The following is a 23,098-nucleotide window of genomic DNA, read 5'->3' as shown; positions in this document are numbered from 1 at the left end:
GGGATGGGGTGGGGTGGGATGGAGGGATGGGATGGGATGGGGTGGGGTGGGATGGGATGGAGGGATGGGGTGGGGTGGGATGGGATGGAGGGATGGGATGGGATGGGATGGGATGGAGGGATGGGATGGAATGGGATAGATGAAGGCAAGTATTTTTTCATGAAACTTGTTGAGTGCTTGCTGTATGAATATGTGTGCTGAGTTGAAACGTAAAATGAGTTTCTTACTGTAGATCATAGCCAAAACTTTTGAAAAAAACTGAAGAGTGTTTAGGACAACATGCTGCCTGATCAACAGTCTTCAATGAATTTTATGCAGACAAGCCTCAAGTTCCTATTAGTCAAAGGCTGGTTTGTTCTCAGGCAGAGTCAGGCACAGGGAGAGGCACCTGGCTGGTTCAGGAGCACAGAGCCAGGGGTCAGTGGTCGTGTCCTCTCCCAGCACTCAGACTTCCATTCTCTGCATTCTCCAACCCCTGCGGTCACCAGGAGTCAAGCCAACTGTCATCCTGGCTCTCTACGTTCTCTGGGCTCCTCTATGTGTGTCCTTTAAACTGCCTCTGCTACATTCCTACCTTTCTCTCTTTCTTTTCTCCTTCCTTTCCATTCAAGAAAACCCTCTCTGAGGAACAGCAATAATAATAGCCAACACTTATTAAGTGCCTCCTATGTGCCTGGAGAGCACATATGTATCTGAGAGCTCTACATGCATACGATCATCAGGACAATTCTAAAGGGTTTTTCTTGGAGTCAGAAGACCTGGGTTCAACATTCTTGAGTGAGTGACGTGGGCAAGTTACTTCCCCACTCTGAAGCCTGGGCAACATCGCCTGCCTTGAGGGGGAAGCATGTTGTAGGAATGAAGTCACATGCAGCCCGAGTCTGCACTGGTCACGCACACAGCGGAGAGGGGACGAGGCCCAAGTCCTCTCTTCTCCTCCAGCTGTTTCCTTCTTCAGGAAAGCCACTGTCATCCTTGCACCCCTGCCACCCAATTCCCTCCTGAAGTCCTGGACCCAAAGCAGAAGGGTTCCAGAGCCGCTGCAGCAGACACCGAGGAAGACCTCCAACATTCTTCACTTTAAATTCTGTTAGAAGGAATCAGTCCCTTCAGCCCATATTTACAGAGATTGTAGCGTGACAGCGTTTGATGCAAATATGAAATACGGCACTTTGAAAATACCTCTACAGTCTTCATATATAAACTATGGAATAATGAAACCACCAAAAAAAGTTTAATTCATCAAGAATTGCTTAATTTCAAAAGAGATTGGCCTAGTGAATTAGAAATTGTTTTCACCACAGCCAGATGGCAGCGCCACTGGGCCACACGCCTGTCGTCCTGAGTTGGTGGCCCACTGGTTCCACACGGCTGTCTCTGTGCACAGAACTTTCTTCTTGAGACTATGGAGACCATTATGCTGTTATTTTAACATTCACTGTTATTATAATTTAAAATCTTTTTTATATCCTATAACAATGTCATCCAAGTATTCATTAAGTAGCGGTGGCAGTGCTCGTGCTGAAAAATGTACCCAAAAATCAATAACTTTGGTACGGAAGTTAAATGTGATAAAACACTATGAGGAAGGCCAAGCAAGACCATGATACCCTGGGCTGTTAATTTAGGAGAGAGCCTTCTGCACAGTATTAGAGATAGTGCTGAGAAAATAAAAAGTAACATTAAGGCAAAGATACACTTCACGACTTATGGATTTATGTGCTCCCAGAAAACATCCCCCCCTACTTTTTATATTAATTCCTATGGGAAAATTAGTCTTAAAATATGTTAGTTTTGAATTATGCAGGGTCTCCTAGCCCTTGTCCCTGGCATAAAATGCAACCTCATTATATTGAAAATGCAAATATCCAAGGAGATGTAACAAATGAACAAAATCATTCACACCAAGGTTCAAATAGCTGATATTAGATCCTTTGTGTAGCACAAGGGAGGGAACTGTAAGCCTGAAAGAGGGTTTGGATTAGCAGGCAGGAATTAAAACATAAGAAGACGGAGCAGGATGCCCCACAGCAGACATCGCGGATCACCCAGATTTCACAGGATGGAGGGGCCCCTGCCTTGCTGGCAGCCAGGAGCGGGAGGAACACATCAGAAATACTGTGTAACCTTCAGCTACTTGGAAACCTAAAGCAGAGCTCATCTCCCTGTTTGCATTCCACTTCCATGCTGCTCTCACCCGCATTTAAAATCCCATTGCACAAGCATCGGCCTATTTAAACCTCAGGAAACAGCCCTATGTGACAGGTGCTATTATCCCCCCGAGATAATAGCAGAGCTGAGAAGCCAAGGTTCCACTAGTTACACAACTTGCCAGGGGACCCTCCAGTTAGTGAGCAGCTGAACAGAGATGCCCACCAGGCTCTGATGCCAAATCCAGTGTCTGTCCTTTGTTCTACAGAGGTCTGCTATGGTGCAAATAATCCATGATGAAAGTGTTAGCCCCACTATGTCATTCTTGCCTCCCCGGTTAGTCTCAGCTTCTCTTGAACCATCCACAGCAGCAGCAGACGCCAGGCTGCGAATCTTCAGGGTCTAAAGGAGCCTTGGACAATGAGAAGCTGCCGCAGGCCCCGGGGGAAGCCATGCGTTCTTAGTATCTCTGGTGAAGGGCGTCAGAGCTCCAAAGGCAGCTTGGATCTCTGAGTCCATCTGCTTTGATGGTTTATCCCCGACAAGACGCCCTAATCTTCTGTGACATCATAATTGACTCCAAAGCAACAGCATCGAGTGAGTTTTAAGGAACCACAGCAGATTAATACATTAAGGCAAAGAGCCTGGGAATGCACTTGCAGAGGCCCTGGGAAGAGGAGGAGACCGACCGAAGGCCTGTCCACCCTGAAAGGCCAGAGCTGTGGGGGTGGTAGGAGAAGAGAGTTGGAACCCCTGACGCGGGCACCCCTGCAGCGCCACCCTTCGCACCTCCCCCCAGAGCCAAGCTCGGCTCCTGCTGCCACCCCAAAAGGGCCTCCCCACCACCACACACGCTGGATTGTAAACTGCATTTATTTAGAGAAAAACTAATTTCACCACGTATTGATCAGATCCATCTAACATATGTTTGTGGGCCCAGGAAAGATCTGGAAAGAGATACGTGAAATTCTTTCATCAAGCCCAGAGCTATCAACGAGGGCGACTTTCCGCAGGAACACCCTGAATTGATAAAAATTCTAGTCAAAGGCAAACGACCCTGATGTTTTGTGAGTTTGTGCGCCTGAGAGTCCCTGGTTGAGTCTGGCCAACTGCCAAATTTGGAGCCAGGGCGGAGGGCACACACCTGTGGACCCAGCTGTGCATGTGGAGCCCGAGGCAGGGCTGCAGGAGGGGGGAGCCGGACTGGGCCTTCCTGAGGGGAGTTGGGGGGGACTGGGGGATCTGATCCCTGTCCGGGCCCGGGAAAGCCCCGGGGCTGCCCAAGAGCGTGGCACTGGAGGGCAGCAGCAGCTGCTGCTGGGGCTGCACCTGTGCAGGCAGGCTTTGCAGGGGAGGCTGCTGCGCGCTGGGGCCTGACATCAGCCTCCGCCTGTGCTAGGGGTGTCTGCTGCAGACTGTGGCCAGTGGCCCTCGGGTGGTCCGGGGAAGGGTGGTGGGCAGGTGGGCAGCCCTAGGGTTCAGCTGGAGTCTCCCTGCCTGTGGAGAGTGGCCGAACGCTTGCTCCCACATCCAGGGCCTCAGGAGACACAGGAGTCATCCCCCCTGAGTCCCTGCCCTCGAGAAGCCCCACAGTCTGAGAAGGAAATAGAGCACAGCTCACTGAAACACCAGCGGACCGTCATAAGGGTACCTGGGGCCAGTGCAAGGGCTCTTGCTGATGAAGCCTGTGAGGTGTGGGGGTGCTGAGGTCAATGGGCGCCCCGATATACAGGACTAAGGGGCAACCCCAAGCGTTCAGTGTAGACAGAACACCCTCCCCACCCCGCCCCAGGCAAGATGATGAGCACAAGGTCCCTGGCTGCCTCTGAGCCCACCAGCTGGTAAGGGAGACAGGGTGCTCTCAGGAGCCATGACCTGATTAATGGGGCGGTTGAGAATTAACTCTCCTGTAGAAATCTGGGAAGGCTTCTCAGAGGAGGCAGGGCAGCTGGGACTCGGGCAGAAGGATCCCTAAGGCAGAGAGCCCGGCCTGAACGAGGCCTGGAGGAAGGACCGTGCAGGGCAGTGCTGGTTACCGTTCTGCTTGGCCGTCTCGTAGTCCTCCTTGCACACCAGTCGCCCGTCCTCCATGAGGTAGAACTCGTCCCCTGTGGCCAGCTGCCGGTTACAGATGATGCAGGCGAAGCAGTGCAGGTGGTAGACGAAGTCCTGCGCCTTGCGGACCACCTGGGTCGGGGGGATGCCCTGCTGGCAGGCCGTGCATTTTGTGCCGAAGCGCCTGTCAGGAGAGCAAGAAAGGGTTAGAGCACAGGGGGTGTGTGGCTTCCCCCCACTTCCCATTGGCCCCTCTCCCATCCCACCATTCCAGCATGTCCATGGGCATCAACCCCTGGGTCACCCAGTGCTTGCCATCTGGTCCCCTCTCCCTCCAACCAGCCTGATTGCTTTGTGCTCTGGGCTCTTGAACCACAAAAGGAAGGGGCTGGATCAGAACTCAAGTCTCCGGGGCCTTTTCCGAGGCTGACAACCCAGGGCTCCAAATTGCCTGATGAACACCCCATCCATTCACCCAGGGTTGTAGGAGTTTCTAAGTCCCTCTGAGCAGCCTGCTCCACCCTCCGCCTCCTGGTTCCTTCAACTTTATGGTCAGGCCTAGAGGACCAGCCCCACAGGGCAACTGCATGTGTCCATGGGCTTTGCTCTTACAGCATCCAGCAAAAACACCTCTTCACGTGCTCCCACAGGAGGAATCCACCTGGGCCCACAGGTGCCAGTGTCCACACCGGAGCTCTGGAGAAATCTCACTTCGGCAGGAGGGCAGGGCTCTCCCAAGGGTTTCTCTCTCCTGCCTTGCCCCTCCGACTGGCACACCAAAGCCCCCGGAGCCCCTTCCCATGCACAGCCCCGGAGACAGGGTGATCTGGAGTGGGCCCAGCAATCTGCATTTTCACGCCCCTGTGCCACTCGGGGCAGGGAGTCTGCAGACCTCAGTTTGAAAAATGCTGCTTCAGACCTCTCCCTGTCTACACCTTTCTGGACCAGGACAGAGGCAGGAGGAAGGCACCTGCTGCCACCCTGGGCCGAGGCCAGGAAGGGAGGAGAAGCAGACACATTGAAAATATAGTCCAGTGCGGTCATTTAGGCCCCTCTCCCCATTCTGGCCGTAGACATAGAGCCACACCAGTGGCCGTAGAGGCCAGAGGGGAATCTGCGGCCAGTGTAGACATGGGCAATGAAGGGGGTGCCCCACTGCAGGTGGGCCTTCCCCGCTCGGCAGGGAGGCGGGAGGGGTTGGGGAGGCAGGGGCAGAGTTTAAAACAGCAATCAACCTAATTATTCATGACATTTCACACAGCAGAACTTTATCTTCTTCAGGATGAAAGGCTTCGCCTAATGGATCTGGGGAAGGTTTGATTTTAATGGTCCTTTTAACTAATGCTTATAGGCAGCCTGATTTCCCCTGAAAGGACAGTACATATTTCATCCACATTAATACCAAATAAATTAATTATGGTCATGGCTATCATGATGAATCCCAGATTAATGCAGAATGATGGGTCTCTTATGCAGTAATGATACCTGCTGGGGGGCTGCAGGGGCCTGGAGCAGGCGTGGCCAGCTGCGGTTCAGAAGTCCCCCCTCCCAGGGACACGGTGTCACAGAGAGAAGTGGGGGAGTGTCTAAGACGAGATGGGTAACCCCGAAAGAGCCAGGAGCGTGGCCCAGGGGACTGCTCTCTGAGACGAGATCTGAGAAGGGAGTTGGGTTTGGGGGACTGAGGGATCTGGCTCCGAAGGACCCCAGACTTCTGGACTCCTGGAAGGCCTCTTGGGTCTGTGAGGCTCAGGACGGACACCATAAACCACTGCCGAGTGATTCAAGATCGTGCATCAGGAGTGCGGCCGGATTCCATCAGATTGTCAAAGGGGTCCAGAACCCACAAATGAAGAGTTAATATTTGTTGAACAAATATATGAGTGAATAAAGAACCATGCTTTTACAGGATGTGCACAGAGATGGCTGAATCTGAGGATGGAGAACAAAGTATACTGTCAGTTCTAGATGGTTCTGTCCCTCCCAGAACACAGGTGAGAACCAGCCTTCTTTGAAACTGCTGTCTAACCACGTCACTTGTATCAAAGAGGAAGGCAAGCAGGCACACAGCCCCAACCTGTGAGTGTGTGTGTGTGTGAGTGAGTGTGTGCTTGGGGGACAAAGAGAAAGGAAGCCTGTATATGTGGTACTAGAGTGTATTTTCTAAATACATGTAGTTTTTTCTATCCACTCCAGGCCAATTCGCAAAGCAGGTGTCGGAAATGAGACAATGCCTTCAGCACGCTCCCTGCGAAGCCTCCCAAATAAGCCACGCAAACTCCGGAGTGTCCAAGTCTTTTGCTGCAAATGCTGGAGCAGACGCATCTCCAGAGAAGAACTAGGGTTTTCCAAAAAGCAAGTCCTATCTTGCGGCCAAAACAGGGGGGCAGGGAGGGGAGGAGGCGGAGGGCTGAGGGGAGACTCCAGAAGGAGCGCGGACCCTCCATCGGCCTCTCCCACAGAGAGGGCCACATCCCTCTCACCACTAAAAAGCAGACAGTGGCTTTCAGTAACCAGAAACCCAGTTGACACCAGAGCCCCAGAGACATGAAGGATAACGGGGGTATAAATTTAATCTACATACCGACAGTGATTCATGCACGAGGGTGGCAAGTGCACAAGAAAAATGAAAAATAAATGGACTTTCCCACCAGCGTTTTTTAGCAATTGAAGCAATTTTCCTGATTGTGGGATTTATACCGATGGTAAGTGGACATTGCTCCTTACTACCTTTCTCCCCTGGAGCACAGCCAAGGGGACCCTCGCTGAGGGGACTGTGTGCATCCCCTTGGCTCTCAGGGCTCCCCCAGCATCCCCCAGCCCTGAGGGGCACCCCCACCCCCACTTCTGGTCAGAGCCAGGGGACTGGGAACAAGGTGCTGTCTCGTGGGAGTGTATGTGCGATGAAGTCACCTTAGACCAGGCAGAGTCACAGACAAGCAAGCCACGGCCTGGAGAGGCCACACGACTTGTTCTGCAACAGGCAAGAATGAGATGGCCATGGTTACAATTCCCTGGTCCAGAACGAGGTAAAGCTGTGAATTTGGCTGCTATACAGAGAGGCAATAAGTCTAACCAACCTGACCAAATTTGGAGGATGCTGGGGCAGGGGTGGGGCTGGACACCGACCAAGGAAGAGGCTTCTGAGGGATTTTCCAGGCAGTCCCACCACCTTCATCCTACCACTGAGCGCCTACTGTGTGCAGGGCCCTGCCCACTCGGCTGCAAACCGCACTGACCTCACTCACCAGAAGGACAATCTCTCTGGTCAGCCCTGCCTGGCCAGGCCTCCAGGGGCGGCTGGTCTCCCCAGGGAGAGCAGCTGGAGCCAATCCAAACGACAAAGAAAATGCAAGGAAGGACTTGCTAATGGCTTACGTTACTTTCCTCCTCAGACCAACATCACCGGCAGTTCTCTCACCCCCGCCTACATGCCGCAGGCAGGCAACAAAGGCCCACGGGTGAGTGAACCAAGACCGACCGCTCAAGGGATGAACTTATGCACTAACTGCAGTCAGGAGAGGACAGTCAACACAAACCAACAGCAGCTCCTGTGGAGGGCTCTTCTAAGGAGGGAATTGAACCCGGTTGAAATGAGGCCTGCAGTTTGCTAAAACAAGAAACTTTCCATCTGACTCTGCTGTCATCACCACACTCATTCCACAGATGTTTCCTGAGCGCCCAAACTGCAAAGGTGGGTGTTAGGATACCTTCTAACAGATAAGAAACTGAGGCTCTGCTGGTGAGGTGCCGGCCGCAGCTCACACAGGCAACAAGTGAGGGAACCAGGGTTTGTACTGGGTGCTTCTGACAACACAGCTGGCATCAAGGCAGCAAACATCCACTGAGAAGACAACCATGGTGCCCCTACCCTAGAATGGAGCTCGGGCAGAGGGGCCCTGACCCCCTCAAGCATCCCCAGCTGCTCTGAGCCAGCACGCAGGAGGCTCCCAGCCCCGCACCACAGGGGCTATCCTGGGAGCCTTCACCGCAGGGGTGTCCACCCCAACATGCGGACTGACCCTGCTCACCACCCTTCCGCGGGGTCTGGGCCTGCTCGCTGTGGAAATGCACCAGATGTCACAGCCAACATTCTGGGGCTGCCCCTGGCCCTGGGAAGGCGGCCAGGCCTGTGTCCTTGGTCCAGTGCTCTGCTCCAGTGCTCAGCCTGAGTTCCCATCTCCCTGTTTATCTGTCTACCAGGGCTGCTCGTGACAGGCCTGGTGGGACTGCTCTTGAGTGCAGGGACAAACTTGGGGGGTGTCTGGATCCTACAGAAAGGGCAGCAGGCAGGCCCTGCAGGCACCACACCTTCTAGAAACAGGTACACATAAATCCTATACCACAGATGTTCTGGCACATTCCTGATTTTAAATTCTGTCCTATAGTCAGGCCAGGGACCATATTCTGGTCATTAAAACACAACTAATAAAGCAGCTCCCATTTATCAAGCCCTACTGCGTGCCCCTGTGTGTACCTAACCTCACTTAACCGTCACCACCAGCCCCCGGGGCCACAACCCTGCCACCCTCCTGGGCCAGTCACTGCCACCCCAACATCAGACCCCATCCTTGGCGAGTTTAGCTCCTGGCTCACCATCGTTCTCACTGACCCTCCCGCCATAACCGGTGGTGACTTCAACATGCACACACAGTCCTTCCTGCCCTGCCCTCTCAATCCTTTGACTTCTTCTCCTGAAGGTCATGGCCTCTACCTTCTTGAGTCGCTCACTCCCATGGTCTGCCCCAGACCTTGTCACCAGGAACTGCAGCTCCTCTGGGAATAATTTCCAACTATTCCACCGTCCAGCTACCACGCCCTGTCCTTCCAGCTCACTCCCTGCAGCACCCCAACTCCCACTATTCTGCAACTAGTTAATCCTTTTCACCGTCCCTCACTCCCCTGGCGGCGGCGCGTGCCTCCTCACCCAGGAGACACTCTTCGGTCCATCTTACTGACCCCTCCCTTGCACACACCCTCAACTCCCTGCCCGCTCTCTACCCTCCACCCCCTGCCCAGCACTGGGGTCTGAACACAGCGAGGGCAACACACCACCTGGCTGACGGTGCTCACTGTGAATTTATGATTGGGACCTCAAGAGTGCCTGGGAAACAGTCCGCTTCCCTGGTCCACGCGCTCTCCCGCCCTCCCAGGTGCCGTCTCTCTCTCAAGCCCCCATCCTCGGTCTCAGCTGGAGGCCCGGCTTCCCGTTTCCTGAGAAAAGCAGCTCTCAGGAGCCCGGTCCATCGCTGCTCCCGCTGTCCCGCTGTCCGCTCCGCCCACCCGCCTGCCCCGCCCCCTCTCCGCTCCCGCAGCTGTACCCGCCCTGCACCTGCGCAAGGCCGGCCCCCACCTGGGCACAGAGGCCGTTCCTTCTCCCTAATCAGATCAGCCTTCCAGCAGCTGTGCCCTTTGCCTCCCACATCGTTAATTTTTCCTCTCTGCTAGCTCCTACCCAGCAGCGTCCAGGCATGCCATTACTTCTGCCACTTTGAAAAAACCTTCTCTTGACCCTACATTTCCCTCCATCTACCACCCATTTCTCTATTTCTCTACCACCCTTTAGAGCAAAACTCCTCAAAAGAGGGGTCTATATGTAGGATCTCTAATGCCCCTGCTCCCGTTCTTCTCTTGAATCCACTCTGATGGTTAATTTTATGTGTCAATGTGACTAGTCCACAGGGTGCCCAGATATTTGATCAGACATTAGTCCGAGTGTATCTGAAATTAACATTTCAACTGGTGGACTGAATAAAGCAGACTGCCCTCCCCAATATGGATGGGCCTCATCCTATCAGTTGAAGAACTGAATAGAACAAAAAGGCTGATGCTCCCACAAGTGAGAGAGAACTCCTCCTGCCTGACTGCCTTAAGCTGCCACGTGGGTCTTTTCCTGCTTTTAGACTCGAACTGAAATGTTGGCTCTTCTTGGGTCTCCAGCCTGCTGACTTTGGACTGGAACTTCGGCTCTCAGCTCTCCTGGGTCTCCCTCTTGCTGACTGCAGGCCTTGGGGCTTCTCTGCCTCCACAATCACGTGAGCCAATCCTTACAATAAATCTCTTTATTGAGAGACATGCACACATCTCTAATGACACACACATCCTGTTGGTTCTGTTTCTCTGGAGAACCCTGACTAATAATACCCCCTCCAATCAGGGTGCTTAGCAACAACCCAGACTGCACTGGACAAGGTCACCGTGAGCCCAGCGTTGCTGAGTCGAGCGGTCAGGTCTCCTCTTCCCTGACCTGTCAACACTATCGCCTCTCTCCCTCCTCCTTAGAACCCTGTGCTCGCTTGGCCTCAGGACCAGCTCTTCCTGGTTCTGCTCCTCCCCTCTTCCTGGCAGCCTCTCCTCCATCTCCCACACCTCTTCTCCATCTACTCACCCCCCACCCTGGGGACTCACGTCCACCCCCAGCCTAGACCTCTCCCCTAACCCTAGACTGGTGTATCCCACTGCCCCCTCAGCCTCTCTACTCAGATGTCCAAAACCAAACTCCTGATCTTCCCCACAATCTGCCCCTCCCATGGTCTTCTGCGTCTCAGAGAACAGCGGTTTCATCCTTCCAATTACTCAGGCCAAAAGCCTTGGTCACCCCCATCTGATCTGTCAGCAACCCTCTCGGCTCTACCCAAATTGGCCCACTTCTTGTCGTCTCCATCGCTGCCTCCCTAGTTCAGGCCACCATCACCGCTGGCCCACGACTGCCCCCTAAGGGGTCTCCTGGCTTCAGCCTTTGCCCACGGTCTCTTCTCCACACAGTAGTCCCAGCGATCCGCAGTCAGACCATCTCACTCCCCTGCTCGAAACCTTCCAGTGGATCCCCTCTCACTCAGAATAAATGGCCAACAAGCCCCTACACCATCCAGCCCCATGACCTTCCAGCCTCGTCTCCTGCCGCTCTGCTTGTCCACTCGCCCCAGCCACACTGGCTTCTCGGCCTGGAGCGCTCTTTCCCCAGATAACTGCATGGCTCACTCCTGCATTTTCCACAGGTCTCCCCTCAAATGTCGCCTTCCCCGGGAGGCATTCCTTGACCACATCCCCCAGCACTTCCTTTCCCTGTTCCAAAGTACTCATGTCCAAGGGATGTGCTGGGCATGTCTTGTTTGTTTATTGTCTGTCTCCCTCTCTAGAAGGCGAGCTCCATGACAGCAGGGCCTGTATCTGTTTTGTTCACTGCTGAATCCAGTGCCTGGAGCAGTGTCTGGCCCAGGTTGTGTGTTTAGTGAATATCTGGTGAATAACTAATGAGTGACCCATGTCTCCCTATTTGTAGATGAGGAAGCAAGTTCAGAGAAGGTAGGTAACCTGCCAGAGGCCTCACAGCCATAAACAGTCGAGCTGGGATTTGAACCCAATGTCCTTCCTTACTCTTGACCAGTGGAAGGCAGTCAGTGGAGGCCGGCCCAGGCCCACACCAGCCTCTGGTGCGTGGGAGCTGCCATGGCACAGTGCACTGTGCAGAGGAAACAAAATACTTCATGACTTAATTTTATGCTTTAATTGCTTGGCGGTGATTTACTGCAGGCCGTATATTTTTTTCCCAGCTGACACTTCCCTACGTGTATTTCTTTTATCTATCACCACACTTGACAGGTAAGTTGCTGATATTTACTGTTACTGTATGTACCAATATTTCCAACATATATCACCACCACAGCCATGTCACAGGCACATAAAGTTCTGCCCGGGAATGGTCAGCCTCCTCCAGCCATCGACAGGGGCCGTATTTGGAGAAGGCCTGACAGCAGAGAATGTGAGAGCCTCGGGGAGCAGGGACACAGGGCGCTGCCATGCACACACTCACACAGAGACCTCCCAGGTCCACCAGAACTGCCACAGGGCTCTGCTTTTTATTTGGGATTTTTAATATAATGTTTTTCTTTTTAATGAGCATTCAACATTATTTTGAGATGAATGCTACTGGAAAAGCTTTACAACCGGTGACCTAGTCCAAACCCCTCATTTAACACAGAAGGAAACTGGGGCCCAGAGAGGGGTAGTGACTTGCTCAAGATCACACAGCTCATTTAGTGGCAGAGAAGGGGCTAGAACCCAACCCTCCACGTCCCTCAGCCTTGCTCCCCTCCTTCCCTGCTGGGGGTTGATTTGCTTCCCAAGAGGCAATGGGATGTGGAGGACCCAACCCTCTCCTGCAGAGCCCACTTCCCTTGATTTTTGTAAATATGCATCAAGCGTGTTGAATACACCAGGCAACGTCATGTGCGCTATCCCATAGAAACCACACAACTGCCCTTACTCGGAGCTTAATCAACCCCCAGCAGGGAAGGAGGGGAGCAAGGCTGAGGGACGTGGAGGGTTGGATTTTAGCCCCTTCTCTGCCACTAAATGAGCTGTGTGATCTTGAGCAAGTCACTACCCCTCTCTGGGCCCCAGTTTCCTTCTGTATTAAATGAGGGGTTTGGAGTAGGTCACCGGTTGTAAAGCTTTTCCAGTAGCATTAGTAGTCCCTTTTCCCAGACAGGCTGGGAGCAATCCACCACCTGGCCCAGCAACACTCCCCCTCCTCTCACTCCTCTCCCCCCAATACCTAATCTGCCCTCTGTTCTCCAGGCTAATTCTTCTCTGCCAAGGTGTTAGCTCAGCTTTTACCAAACTACCCTGCCCAGAAAAGCCACCTGGGATGTTTGCCCAAAAGCAGAAAAGCCTTCCCTGACATCTGATTCTGAGGCCAGAACCCACCCTTTTAACAAGCCCCCCACGGATGCCCCCGGTGCAGCCATTGCATGGACCAGTCTTTGAGAAAGCCTGTGTAACGGATGCTCTTGGCCCCCCTGGGGCCTCTGCAGACTGATGGCTGATTCCTGAGTCCCTCAAGACCTCAGGACTCATTCTCAATGGTGGTGTGGCAGGTGCTGTGACAGGCAGCAGCACGGACCCCCTACACTACAGCCCACTAGCCCGCTGCGCGCACCCAAAACGCCCATCACAGAACCCCACTCTGCCCAAGTGGGGCTTCCAGGGGCACAGACAGATCCCCAGAGCAACAAGCCAGAGACTGGCTCTAGCGCGACCTCGGCCGGAGAATCAGCAGGAAATGAGGTGGAGCCAGATTTGGGGCCCTTGAGTGCTGGCTCAGGGGTTTCAGGGCAGGAAGACATAGACTGGCTGAGAGGAAACAGGGGGCAGGACAGCTGCTTGGAAAAGCTTCCAGCGGGGCAGAGACATGGTGACAGGGACCTGAGAGAGGACAGAGGCAGCGGGAATGGAAAGAGAGGGCACTTGGGACGTGGGAGCCCATCACTTGGTACCTGAATAGCACCAGGGGGGCAGGAGGTGAAGGAGAGAGAAGGAGGTGGAGCCTCAGCGGTGAACAGCTGCTCCACACCTCTACTCCCACGTCACCCAGCTCCCTCTTTGCTTGGGGACCATGTTTCCACAGCCCAGATGCCGTCTGACTCCCAGGCTGATTTGCAATCACTTGGTTCCAGATTCCCCACAGGTTCAGCTCAGAAAAGTCCCTGAGATGCAGGTTTCTCGGAGGTCAGGAGGCCTTCGCCCGAGGCTGGGCTCCGGGAGGGTGGGCAGGCACCGAGGACCGGGCGCTCCAGGGCGGGGCGGGCAGACAGACATCCCTGGCCTCATCACCGCCTGATATATGGCCGCAGGTCCCAGGGGAGACCGCTCGGCTAAGTAATTGCTTCTGTCTTGATTACAGGCCTTTGCAAATGACTGTGGGCCTGGTCCACCAGTGTGTTTGAATCTTACAAATGTCCACACGCACAGCCACTATCTGGACCATCGGATCGTTACCTTAAAAGGTTTAATTTGCTTAGCGAGGGAATTAGACTATAAACTATTCAGAAATTATGGAAAGTCACACGTCAAAGAGACCCACCCCCTGTGAGTTCCTCAAGCGCATTCTGCTAGATCAAGTGTGCGTGTGTGTATGTGTGTATGGCCCAGCAGGTGTATAGTCATCAGAAATAACAAGTGATCTGGCAAGAACCCGGCCCCAGACTGGACCCACAACCAACCCCCAAACGGAAGGGGCCTCTTCCTGGGGCAACAGGGTGCAAGCTGGCTAGAGGTGGCCACACAAGCACAGGCTGGGCCCTCTGGCCAGAGCTGGGACCCTGCTCCGGGAAGTGAAGGCCAAGGGCTGCAGGTGCTGCTGCCGAGCTCTGGACCCTACAAGGAGGGATGACATCCTGTGCAGAAACTCATGACGCTCCTCACCCCCTCATCCGAGAGGACAGTTGTTCCAACCTTCCAACCTGCATTGCCACTGGACCCAGGCCCCACCTCCCCCCTAGGACTGCTGTCCTGCCCGAGGCCTTTGCAGCAGCCTCTGCCCCAGGCCCCTGCTCTCTTTTTCCCTCCTCCATACGTAGATACACTGTCATGACCTTCACAAAAAGAGCTCCTAACAACCACAACTACTAAGCACTTACTCCCTTCATCTTACTCAGTCCTCAGAGTAATCAAAAAAGGGGATATTTCTATTCTCATCCATTTTTGGAGATGGGAGAGTGAGGCTCAGGGAGGTCTCATGCCCCAGATGCACACTGAGCCCGGGTTCAAACCCGACGCCCGCTCGCTCTAAGAAGCCCACCTCGCAGAGGTGCTGAGCGGGCCTCTCCCGCTGTGACCCGGAGTCCTGCGGGCATCTGCCCAGCTGAGGGATGGAGGCCCTGGTCACTGAAGCCATCACTAGGGCCAAGGGCGGAACCACCCCGGGGCTGGGCCAGGCGCCGAGTGCACCAGAGCTGAGACAGGCTGTTCTGCACCGCAGGGATAAATCAGCAGCTCAGCTCAGCTCCAAGGACGCCGCTCACCTGCCCTTGGCGACAGACAGCGCTCCTGCTGGAGATGGACTGGCGGGGAGGGGACAGTGCTCCCACTGACAGGCACAGCAGCCCTCCCTCCTGGTCCCCGCAGTGCCCATCTCTGCCTGCTGGGTGGGGTGAGGGCCTCGGGCTGGGAGACACCCCCAGAGAAGCATGACATCTTAGACAGGACCCCCTGGAGTGGCAGTCGCCCTCAGAATGCCTCCGACTCTTCCCAACAGGATCCCTCTTATGGGCAGGTGGGACCCTGGGGGCCAGGGGCGCAGCTTGAAGCTCCCCACAAACCTGGAATGTTCTGGAAGGCTGTGCTTTACCTTAAAAATTTGTAGGAATGTTGCGTTCTCTTTGATTCTATAGCTATGTTTGTTTTCATGTTATAACAATCGCTGCTTTATTTCCCAAATCTTCATGTAAATCAACATGGCATCTTTATCCTGTGGTTTATCCCCAGCACAATACCGTGTGCCCTCCTTGCTCCACCAGGCTACCCCCACCTCCATCTGAGGAGTTCTAGGCCGTTAAAGGTCATCTCAACAGGAAGGTCTCAGAGCCCAGGGGGGTCAGGGGTGGGGTGTCCAGGAGAAGCCCGTGCAGGCCCAGCCTGAGCAGAGCTCTGACAGCTAGCCCTCAGGGCTGAGGTCAAGCGGCCACAGTCAGGGCCAGAAACCGGAGATGTTGGCAGAGCCTCTAGCATTGCGCTGGACGAGGTTTACACGTCATCTTCTCCTTTCACAGCAACTCTGTGTGTCAGAATGAGCGCCTCATAACAGATAAGGCAATGAGGTTCAGAAAGGCCTAGACACTTGTTTGCTGACAGCTGGTAAAAGACAGGACAGGAATTCAACCAAGCTCCTTCTGGGTTCACCAAACCACTCTGCCCATAAAATAACCCCCTTTGGGTAAATGCTCCCATGTCCCAGATCTTCTAAAGCAGGCACTAGTAGCATTTCCATTTTTCCTGAAGAGAACACTGGAGCTCAGAGATGTTAAGGAACTTGCCTAAGGGCACTCAGCTGGTGCTGACAGAGCCCACCCTTGAACCAGTTCCTGGAGCTGAGGACCAGTCCTGTCTTCACCACACTTCAGAGTAAGGGAGCTACTGGGCTCCTCCCAGGACCCAGTCAGTGATGAGGAGGACACCCAGAAGCCCTACTCGCAGACCCCTGCTCTCCCCAGGCCCTGGTCCCTTTGCAAGGAGGCAGGGACCTGTAGCATGCTGGGCACACAGTCCAGGAAGGACCCGCTCAGCAAATGCAATGCAAGGAGTTGTTGGCTCTCAACTTGGGATTCAAATTGTAATAGCCTTGGAACTACGCTGCTTTAATCAACCAGGGCCTCAGAATTGTATTTCCTTTGGAGAAAGGGGAGCCAAGGACCCAAGAGGCAAAACCAGCAAAAATCAGCTGACATCAATGAGCGAGACAGAATTCGACAGCCCTGAAAGAAAAATGCAACAACCACAGAGTACAACCTTCCAACAATACTTCTTTGTCTGTGCACACACCAACATCGCCCTCTGCTGCCCGTCACCAGGATTTCCATGTCTCCTGGGCTGAAGGCTGGTGGAAGGCCGACCTCCAGCTGTCCCTGGGGCCTCCCCGACTTCTGAGGCAGTACACACCGCCACAGGGGCACTCTTCACATTACCGTCTTGATTCGTAAAACGTCACACGGAATCAAGCATGCCCCATGGAGTTGTGCTAAGCAGTGGCTCTGCCCCTCGTTATGGGCAAAGAGATTTAAAATATGGACCCTGGAACTTAGCACCCCAGTGCCAATGAGTGAGGTCAGGGACCCCACCCTCTGCCTCCGAGCAGGGCTATGGGGCAGGTACCAGAAAAGGACAGTGCTTTTCCTGTCTTCTCCTTTTTGTTTTTCTTCCAGGAGCACAGAGAAGGCATCCTTCCTGGCTCTGAAAAGGCATCTTCCATATCCCACGGCTGAAAACGTTCTGAGGTCTCACGAGTGGATTCAAGCACGCGGAACCTGCCAGCCCTCTCAGAAGGCCACCACAGGTGACTCCTGCAGCCTCGGGTGGGACGAGGGAGGGACCGGGGTTCCAGGGACTGCCCTGCCCCCTCCCGGCCTGCCTCACATTCTCTCTGCTCTCAGCGTCCCAGTGCACGTGTGCCCCGGTGTGCCCTCTCCAAGCAGGTGCCTGGCGGCATTGAATGAGCTGCAACGAGCAGCAGACTGCTTGGCTCTTTGGCCAAGTCACAACCTGAGCCCTAAGCAGGCAGCGGGTCCCAGGACCCTTAGGGATGGGAGGTGAAGCCACTCTGACCCTGGACAACTCCCTCCCTCCTTGTCCCCACCTCGAGCTGTGACTGCTGTCCCAACCATGTCTTCCTGAACCAAATAGCCATGGTCCCAAAGAGCTGGGTAGGGCCTGACTGCCTGGAAATCCAAGGGTCCTCCCTGGGGGCTGCAGAGCTGCCCCGTCTCCTTGTCAGATGGGCCCTCCATTGGCAATGGGGTGAATCACTTCAGCTTTCAGTTTCTCCCCACACAGCACCGTCACAGAGTTACTGACCTGGATCCAGCACAGAATCTGTAGCCAGGTGCCCTGCTTCACAAAAGGACCCAGCCCCAGAGGGGCGCATTTTATGAAGCAGAGCAGTCCCGGGGAACAAGAACAACCGTGGCCGAATGACAGCCTGGGCGTTTCCCAGGCAGCCTGGGCCTCTGGGACCCACAGGACACCGTGCCGTGTACAAAAGCAACTGGTCACCAAGGTGCGTTGTCAGTTCACTGTGTGATTTACTTTTTGTTGCATCAAACCCAGCGACGGCCTTTGGGCAAGGCTCCGGGCCAGGTGCGTGTGCCGGGAACAGAAAAAGGAACAACTAATGCGCCTGTCCTCAAGCCAACGAGGAAGGTCAAAGTAGGTGCACGAGGGCTGAGCAAAGTAAGGCAGCTTGGGTGGAGGCCCCTCGAGAGAGGGAGAGGATGGCTGTGCCTCCGCAGGGCACCCGCCCACTGAGGAGCCTGTTACCGCCATGGGAGGCTGGGGAGGCCTTGAGAGGGTGGACAGTACCCCCCTGACAGTGAAATCGCCTGGGCCAGGGTGTGGAGGTGTGAAAAGGCAGAGCGTGCCTGGGAAAGGGGGACCCTGCTGGAAGGTGTCAGGTAACCCAGGAAGGCAGTGAGCTTGGAGTGGAAGGGAGGCTGGGCCCAGGGCAGCAGGCTCTGATGGAGCTAAGGCATCTGGCAAATTCTGTGGGAGAGGGAGCCCTGCTGGAGGAGCTGAGGGGAGGGGTCAGGACCTGAGCTGTGAGGTAGAAGGGGTCAGGAGGGGAGGCGTGTGGGCTAGAGGGGGTGGGTGGATCAGTCAGGAGGTTAACGCTGAGCAAGGCCCCAGAAGGATCCACGGCATAGGGAGGCCATGGAGGCAGGGGGTCAGGGGCAGCAGCCTGGGTAACTGTCCTTGTTATTTCTGGTCTTGGGCATATGGCTTGTAGGCCGGTGGTAATCCCTCCCCCGCCTGCCCAGCCTCCCTAGCCCAGGAGGGGCCCAGAGTGACTCTCTTTCCTTATGACTACTTCTCCCAAACCCAAACCTACACCCGTGCTGCTGTCCCCTCCCCTTCCCAAACTTGGAGCCAGCCAGTCAAGGTCCAAACACCAGATGGGCCCAGGGCCACGCCGGGCGCCTCCGTGGTGACAGAGCCCTGGGTCTGCGGCCCTAATGGGTTTGCTGCAGCCCACAGGCTGGACCAGCCAGAGTTCTGGCCCAGTGACATCTCAGTACCTACCTGTCCCCAGATGGGCAGGAAGGCAGTGGGCCTCCTGCCTTGCCCAGGAGCTCACCGAGGCTTTCCAAAGGGACAGGGACAGACTGGAGGATGGTGCGCTGACCCTGGAAGCAGGGCCAGCTCACCCAACCCCCAAGGCCAGGCCGGCCCACCCGCTTCCTCCCGCCTTCCTCACACACATGTCCATGTTCACTTGTGCACAGAGGTACACAGTGCACGTGTGTACACACACGCGAGCACACACACACACTGAAATTCACCCCATTGTGGGGCCCGTAGGAGCTGCTGGTGCCTGGCCAGGGCACCACTGAGGGAGGAAGGCAGAGGTAAACTCTGTTGCTGACCGAGAAAGCATGCGGTGGAGGGGACGGAAGTGCGTAAATGCCAGAATACAGGCAAGAAGGCGAGGGTCAGAGGTGGGAAGTAAAAGGAAGCTTGGGAGAAGGGAGCAGACACAAAGGGCCTAGAGCAAGAACCGAAGGCCCGTCCCCCGACTGGAACCATCAGGACTTGCTGAGTGTGCCTGTGTTAGCTACCACCCTTGCCCTCAGGCAGCGCAGATGCACAGACACACACGTACACACACCTACGTGTGTGCAGGCACATGCGCACATATGGAGAGAGCAGTGCACATTTGACCAAAGTGCAATGGTGACAAGGAAACCTGCCCTCTGAACACAAGTAGTTACCAAGATTACCTTTAATGTGCTTTTCAACTCATACTGGACTAATGAAGTTTGAGAATCCTCAGAAATTCAAATCACCCACCCCCTGCAATTAACCCTTGGGGAGGATTTGGGAGAAATCGTGTTCTGTATCCAGGACGCCCTTTCTCCCCATTCTCCTCCCTGTCTCCAGAACACACAGCCTCTGAAGCACGTACACCATCTCTCTGGGGCTTGCTCATTTGTGCCAAATAGTTCTAGGCCTTGGCCAGCCACCTCGCCAGTCCCACCCTGCTCCGTGCACCCCATGGGCCACCCACACTGGGCTCAGAGTCACTGGTGGACGACCCCCACCTCCTGTTCTTGGCTCTGCTGCGGCCAGCTGGTCCACGTCAGCTGAGGTGCCAACCTAAGTGCCTCGGGTCATAGATTCTGGGAGAGAATCCCAGACTAAAGGCTGCGGAAAAAAATTCTGGGAGGTCCCCTCACCCTGACCCAAAGCTCCAACAGGATTTTTTCTGATGGACCCAGCTCCAGAATGAAAACTCGAGGTCAGTCTAAAGAGTTGACACTCAGGTGCCAGGCACTGTTCTAAAGGTCTTTACACATACTGACTTCTTCAAAGACAATAACAGCCCTCTAAGGTAGGAACTATTGTTATCAGTTCCATTTTACAGATAAGTAAACTGAGGCACAGAGAGAAGTTAAGTAACTTGACCAAGAGCACACAGCTAATAAAAGGGTTCAAACCCAGTCAGAGTCTGGACTCTTAACCATCACATGAAATGGCCTCTTCGTCATGTTCCCGTTAAAAGCAATGACACTGACTGAGCCTCGCTTGACCCCCATTAGCAACTCTTCCACGCCTCTGAGGCCATTGAAGCAGCCTAGAGAAACACAGCTACAGAGATTCCTCTAGATTCAGGCACGAACCTCAAAGCACCCGCTCTGAAACCCTCAGGAATAATACAGCTGAGCGCCCTGAGGCACCAACTCACCAAGGAAGAGCGTCCCCTTCTAGGATTTGCCAGGGTCCTTTGTCAGTTGCCCTGGAGAAGCCTGGCTCCTGCCCTCTGCATGCTGCCCACCCCTGCCCCTTGCAGAGCCCAGGTGAGGCCAAGACCCTGGGCTCAGACAGTGATGGGGCTAAGGATCAGAAGGGGGACTTGGATGAGGAACAGCCTCTCAGCACAAGGATTCACCCACCCGCAGGATGAACCCTCTGCCCTCCTCACCCCACCTCACTTCAAGCTCCCCCCTCAACTGCACGGGGAGAGGCCGAGACAGACCAAGGCGAGGAGATGGAGGCTGCAGCCCGGTTCCGACTTACTTGAAGAAGTCCTCCTTGCAGTAGACGCTCCCGGCCCTGGAGAAGCACCTGTCCGCCAGCTGCATCTGGCAGTCTGCACACTTGAGGCAGGAGCTGTGCCAGTGTCTGTCCAGGACCTTCAGGATGAACTTGTCCAGGATATGCTGGTTGCAGCCGGCGCACTGGGGGATCTCTGTGGGGAGAGGAGAGAGGGGCAGTGAGAGCCTTCCAGACGGCACTGCTGATAAAACCAGGCCCTGTGTGGATGCCTTCCCATTCTGCCCGTGGTGGGAAAGGACAAAACCCAAACCCCTAGGGATGCCACATATTGTTGTGCAGGCTGTACACGGCACCAAGGTGCCTGGTCAAGAGGGCAAGTGGGGACTAAAATCCAATCCATGCTTTGCTAACATAGCTTGGGTGGTTTTGGCCCAGAAGGGTCAGCTGTTTCTAAGAGTACCACAGGCTAGCAGCATTAGCTAACCCAACTTATGCCAGCTGCAATCCACAGCCCAGCGGTCAGGAAAGCCAGACAACATTCACCTCTGTTTCCATGATATTTTCACTACTGGGTGGAATCTGTGCTAAAAACATCAGCCCCCAAAGTGAGCCCTGGCTAGGCACGCACTGAGAGGCCATCTAGCCTAAAAAGCAAATGGTTTGTGTCGGGGGTGGGCAGTGACTGATGTCCAGGTCTGCGGGGGATCTCAATATTCGGAGAGAATCTCCTGAGAGTATTTTAGTGAACTGCAACAGATATCATGGATTGGCTTGATAACACCCCTTCCGAATGTGCCTTCCTGTACTGCAGACGGGAAAACTAGGAACTGCTTTTCCAGACTCCCTTGCAGCTCAGGTCCCAAATGTGAGTTAGAGTCCGCCCGTCAGATGCACTTAGGAGAGACCTGAATTCAGAACTGAGTTAAGCTGAGGCACAGCCGAGGGGCGGGTTCCCATTTTGCTGGTGCGGAGCACGGCAGAGGCTGCGAGGGTCTGTGGTTGTGATGACCTGATCAATCAGGGCAGAGGCGGGGAAATCTGGGGGCCAGGAGTGATTCCCTGAAGCTCGGTCCAGAGCTGGCTCGTGGAGTTGAAAGCCACCTAAGACTCAATAATTGATCACTTTCCACTTAGATAGTGACTGTGGATTCTGTTGTCTACAAATGAACCCTAACCACTGCCCCACCCTGTTCCTGTCCCTGGTGACTTCCTGTCCGAGGTCTGTTTCTCTGCCACCCCATCTTTACCAAGGGATTGCTTAGGGGGTTGACAGTATTTTGAGTCACTGAAGTCTTTTCCAAATCTACAAAATGGTCAGGCTTCCATGGTTGGATGCACAAATAGTGCTAGCATCTCTGGCCCTTTTTCCTTGTACTTTTTCCCAAAAAAATGAGAAGGTAACAAATATTAAGAACGAAAACATAAAAGTATAGGCGTTTGGCTTCCTAGGTAGCCTCCGATGTAGCAGGTCATGAGGCTGGCAGCCCCGTGCTTTCTCACCTCGGTTATTATAGCACTTTGCTAATTGTTTGCTCACACACTGTCTTCCCCATGAGAAGGCAGAAGGAAAGAGGAACAATATTTCTTCCCCTGCTTTGGGTCCTCACTGCTGCGCACAGTGTCTGACACACCAGGGGAACCACGGATGTTCATCGCTGAATCAGTCATTGATGAAATCCTCCCTAAGAAGGTCACCTTGAAACAGGTCTTCACTCGTTTCTCTGTCATGCTCCAAAATGTCAATGAAAGTAGTAAAACCAAATCTCTCACGAATCATACATGTTTCTCAGTTCCCATCATATTTGTTGGTTTGATATAATTTTAAAAAGTGTTAACATAAGGGAATTAACCTCAAAGCACTGGGGAAAATTTTTGAACACACTCAAACTTACGTAGAGAGAAAGCTTTCTCAAGTACTAAGTCATTTGTGTCTAAAACTCACAGACAGGGACATTCGCTAAACGTCATCACTAGCGCTGTACACACAGGGGTCAATCTTGGACCCAATTAAACCCTAACCCCAGCCTCTTGCCTTCATGGCCTCGGCAGCCAATGACATTTGCCTGAAAGTTAGACCCACGAGACACCTTGCCCTTTGACCCCTTTCTCAGACCAAAATGCTGCATGAAAACTACCAGGAGTCACACAGAGGTGGCTGCGTGTGGGTCTAGAACCTGCTACCTGTCCCAGTGCATATGGGATTTTTTTCCATCTCAAAAGCTTTCCTCCTTGACAAAGAAAGTGTTCGACCAATAAGTACTTACCAGGGAGTCCCAGCAAATTGCTAGGCACACAATAGCTACCGGAATTTCCATCCAGTGAGAGGGGCCAGGCAGGACACAGGGTA

The 23,098-nt window shown here is 54.2% G+C and overlaps 1 protein-coding gene across 1 annotated transcript in view; it reads right to left on the bottom strand.

Annotated features, from left to right (window-relative positions):
* Positions 1 to 23,098, bottom strand: part of LHX4 (LIM homeobox 4) — a 47,137-nt gene that overhangs the window by 8,946 nt on the left and 15,093 nt on the right. Inside the window, exons 2-3 of the mRNA XM_046680244.1 lie at positions 20,773 to 20,944; positions 4,188 to 4,390 (exon numbers count right to left, since the gene is read on the bottom strand). Of these exons, the coding sequence (XP_046536200.1) occupies positions 4,188 to 4,390; positions 20,773 to 20,944 (375 nt within the window). The remainder of the gene's footprint in view (positions 1 to 4,187; positions 4,391 to 20,772; positions 20,945 to 23,098) is intronic.

Source organism: Equus quagga, chromosome 13, assembly GCF_021613505.1.
Source record: "Equus quagga isolate Etosha38 chromosome 13, UCLA_HA_Equagga_1.0, whole genome shotgun sequence".
NCBI lineage: Eukaryota > Metazoa > Chordata > Mammalia > Perissodactyla > Equidae > Equus > Equus quagga.
Note: the sequence above shows the minus strand (reverse complement) of the source record. Positions and strands in the feature narration are given on the sequence as shown.